Source organism: Gavialis gangeticus, unplaced genomic scaffold (genome assembly GCF_001723915.1).
Source record: "Gavialis gangeticus isolate Ggan-Ray unplaced genomic scaffold, GavGan_comp1, whole genome shotgun sequence".
Lineage (NCBI taxonomy): Eukaryota > Metazoa > Chordata > Crocodylia > Gavialidae > Gavialis > Gavialis gangeticus.
In genome coordinates, this window is record NW_017728992.1 from 151,476,816 (window position 1) to 151,480,455 (window position 3,640).

Below are 3,640 nucleotides of genomic sequence, written 5' to 3' on the forward strand. Positions count from 1 at the left end.
CATTTTTTTAAACTAGCATTCCCTTCCTGTGAGCTACCCAACTTCTAGCAATTTCACTCAGGTCATAAATACGCTAGGTTTTGCATCCTCTGAATTTCTAGTCCATAAAAGTAACTTTCTTAGTGCATCAAAACAGTCCAGTGTTGTTTTCCTTTGCAACCACCATCCAACTGTCCTTTGTGGCCACTTGGAAAGTTTACTACATATATTTTCTTTAAAGAAATTGAGTGAATTTATTGTATAAAATTATGATTGGCATGATACAGAAAAAGTTCTTCTTAATGCATATTTCCCCATTAACCTGTACACAAGTATTACAAGTATCAAGCAAAATGCAAAGAATTGTAAGAACTAATTCCATACTACAAAAAGTGTTCACATAGTGAAGTTACTCTGGTTACAAAATGTTATGGAAATAAAAAGCACTTCAAAATACATATTTGGGAAATGTGTCTGAACAATCAATACTAGTTTTAGTTAAGTTAAACAAACAAAGACATCCCCACCTCTCCCCAAATACATCTTTGTTGGTTCAGCCAAAACAGAGCAAAGTTCACATCAGTTCTTTTACTGGGATTATTCACTGAAAAAAAGTTTAGTTAGTAAAGGGATCAACCATTATCTGATGACAAACACCACCAAAAAGGAACCCAGTTCTCTCCACTGTCATACCAAAAAGGAACGCAATTGTTGGAGGCTGAGATGTGCAAACACACACCTCCACGTACATGCCGACTGTCTCTTTAAAAGACATTCTGAACTTCACTATTTCATTTTGCTAGTTCAGCTCCGGAGATCACAAGACCCAAGAAGAGGGGTCTAACAAAGGATGCTTACATATTTAAAGACAGTAATTTGACTTGCAACTACTGGAAAATGGAGAAGGGTTTCAAGTCATATAAATATGATACATCCTCACTATAAGACTGTTAAAAAGCTATCAAATCTTTGCTTCCTGACTACTTCGAAGGTTCTTGATTTCTACAGCTAGCACAGGCAAAAAAGCATGGATCCTAAGAACAGCCTTACAAAAAGGAGGTACTGTCATAACCAGTTAGATTCTAACACAAACATTTTTTAAAAGATCATAAATGTTTTTTGCAGTCCAGAACAAAATAATTACAAATATATTTTTTAAATGAACTAATAAACTATTTTTGTGTCAGTTACCATGTAGCTGATTGAGACAGTTGAGGAGTGTTTATATGCATATCTACAGTATGAAACTCACACAAATATGCATACAGCACAAAAGCAATGTACGTACACACACAAGCATTATCAGGTTATTCAGTCCATCTAACACACTGAGGACCAATCCACAGCACTCATAAAAGGACTACTGTCCAATAATTCGAGTACAGTTTTTAGAGTTCCCCTGAGTCCCACAAAAGGTGTTGTCCTCTTTCATTAATTTGAGTTTTTTCTTCAAATTTCATTTTTCCTGGTAGTTAAATACACACTAGTTTAAACCTTAAAATGTGAAACTTTAAGGAAAACCAAAAAACATATCAACTGGATTTAGGTTAATTTTTAAAGCTGTTTAAAAAGGAAAAAAAGAAAGGATCTTCATTGCTATAAAAAAAACATGAAGGCCACCTTAGTATAAGACCTATACTGCTCATATCCCAACACTTTTGTTTAAGTGAGAGATTTGACTTTTAGTTGAGTGCCTTATTATGTGAATCATGGAATGTGAAAACATAATCCATTCCTAAAATAAATCTTTAAAAATATTCATAAATAGAATTGCCATGGAACAGCCCTTTTTGTTGCAAATCTGTAAGGGTTAGTAAACCAATACACGAATTCTCCTTCAAGTAGTGCTATTCACCACAATCTATTACATCTTCTATAGTTTCCCTCTCACTTTGCATATTATACAGTGTAACTTTAACATGTTATTTAAGAGCACTTCAGTCCCACAATGTAGGATTTAAGCTTGTGTGAATATGTACGAATGGCTCTGCAACATTTCAATGATTTACAAAAATACATTCAACCAAAAATTTATATAGGGTCCTCTTTTTTAAAATAAAAAAGTGGGAGGGAAGCCAAATGGTCCCATAATTAGCAAAATAATACACTGTATCATTTCTGGAAATATTTCCAAAGCAAAGCACATTCAAGAGTATTGTATACTGAACTGCATACTTCTTCCTCATTCATCTGTATCAGTAATAAAGTTCTACTGTATATAATTATTCAGCCTTATAAACAGTGCTAAAACAGGAAAAATATTTACCTCTGGTTATTTGTCTCAGTTTATAGGAGCAAAACACAAAACAAAACCTAAAGTGCAGCCTACAGGCCATAACAAAAGGTGCAGCCAAATTTGCATTTACATTTTAAGTTACTTAATCTCTTGTTCCTTGCTCAGAATCACCCCCTTGTGCAAATTAAGAACTGGTCAGTTGAGCTGTACCACAGTACAATCTGTAACCATTTAGAAATTTTTTTAATCTACTTTTTGTCCATAAACATTTCTAGGCAATAGCCTAGGTTCAGAAAACCTTACTTTATTAATACTTTAAATCACACAATATTGACCCCATTCCCAGAAAATGCTACTGTCCTCTTGTTGCAGAACGTCGTGGAACCACTGATGTTTGGTTGACTGTCTTTAACAAGAGAGGTCTTCATCTCCATTTCACAGGCTACAATTGCTGCATTCAATTCCACTTGAGCTCGGTGAACAACATAAAACATGAGGCCTATGCTTATAACAATCTGTGAACAAAGACAAAATGTTTTTTTCAGTTGAACAGTATATTAAACAAGCAAGATTATAAACTACTTCAGGGAAAGTATTATTTCATCTCTTAATCAGTAAACACAGTTATCACTGGATCAATGTTTGGAGGTTAAGGCATTTACAACCAAATCTACTACTAAGCTGCAAACAATCAAATAACCAGGTGGAACTAAGGATTAGCAATACTGTAAGTCTAACACCAGTGGTTCTCAACTCATTTGCCACAGTGGGCCACACTTGCAGCTTTCAATGCATCATGTGGGCTGCACCCACACAACTTACTTCCTGTGTATCCATGTCCGAGGGGCTGCAGCAGTATGCTGATTGGGCCAGCCACATGTGGGCTGAGAACCACTGCTCCAGACACTTTCTTCTATCCAATAATCTTTGGCAAAGAAACAAAACAAAATTTCCCACAGAAATGACATGATCTGGAAAGAGGTATGAAGCATACAACTCTCCAGTAGGAATAACATTTTTAAAAAGTCAGTAACATTCTGCTGAGGAAGTCTGATGCACAAACTATTAGAGAAGGATGCTTGACTGAAGATAAGGGCAAAAGAAGACAAGCATCTGTCTTCTATGTCCATCCACTGCAGAAAAATCTCCAGAAACATCAGGCCACTAAGAACTGCCCACGCTGCCGAAGCTCCCGCAAGAGAACAGAAAGTTTGGGAAGTCCACGGGTAAGAGCAAAGGCACTAACACTATGAAGAACGTGTACAACTTCAGATGTGCTACTGCCATCTGCAGTCCCAAGATGATCTTCATCCCTTAGAAAGCAATACCAAAGGATTTCAAAGTGATTGTGAGGATCTCAAAGAGTGTATCATTTACATCAAGGATATCAAACACACAGCCCATGGGCCACATCTGGCCAGCGGA

At 36.2% G+C, this 3,640-nt stretch overlaps 1 protein-coding gene across 1 annotated transcript in view; it reads right to left on the reverse strand.

Annotated features, from left to right (window-relative positions):
* Window positions 1-208: 208 nt before the first annotated feature.
* The window catches only part of TMEM64 (transmembrane protein 64), a 66,847-nt gene continuing 63,415 nt past the window's right edge, over window positions 209-3,640 (reverse strand). The window contains exon 5 of the mRNA XM_019519321.1: window positions 209-2,730. Within this exon, the coding sequence (XP_019374866.1) occupies window positions 2,536-2,730 (195 nt within the window). The 3' untranslated portion in view covers window positions 209-2,535. The remainder of the gene's footprint in view (window positions 2,731-3,640) is intronic.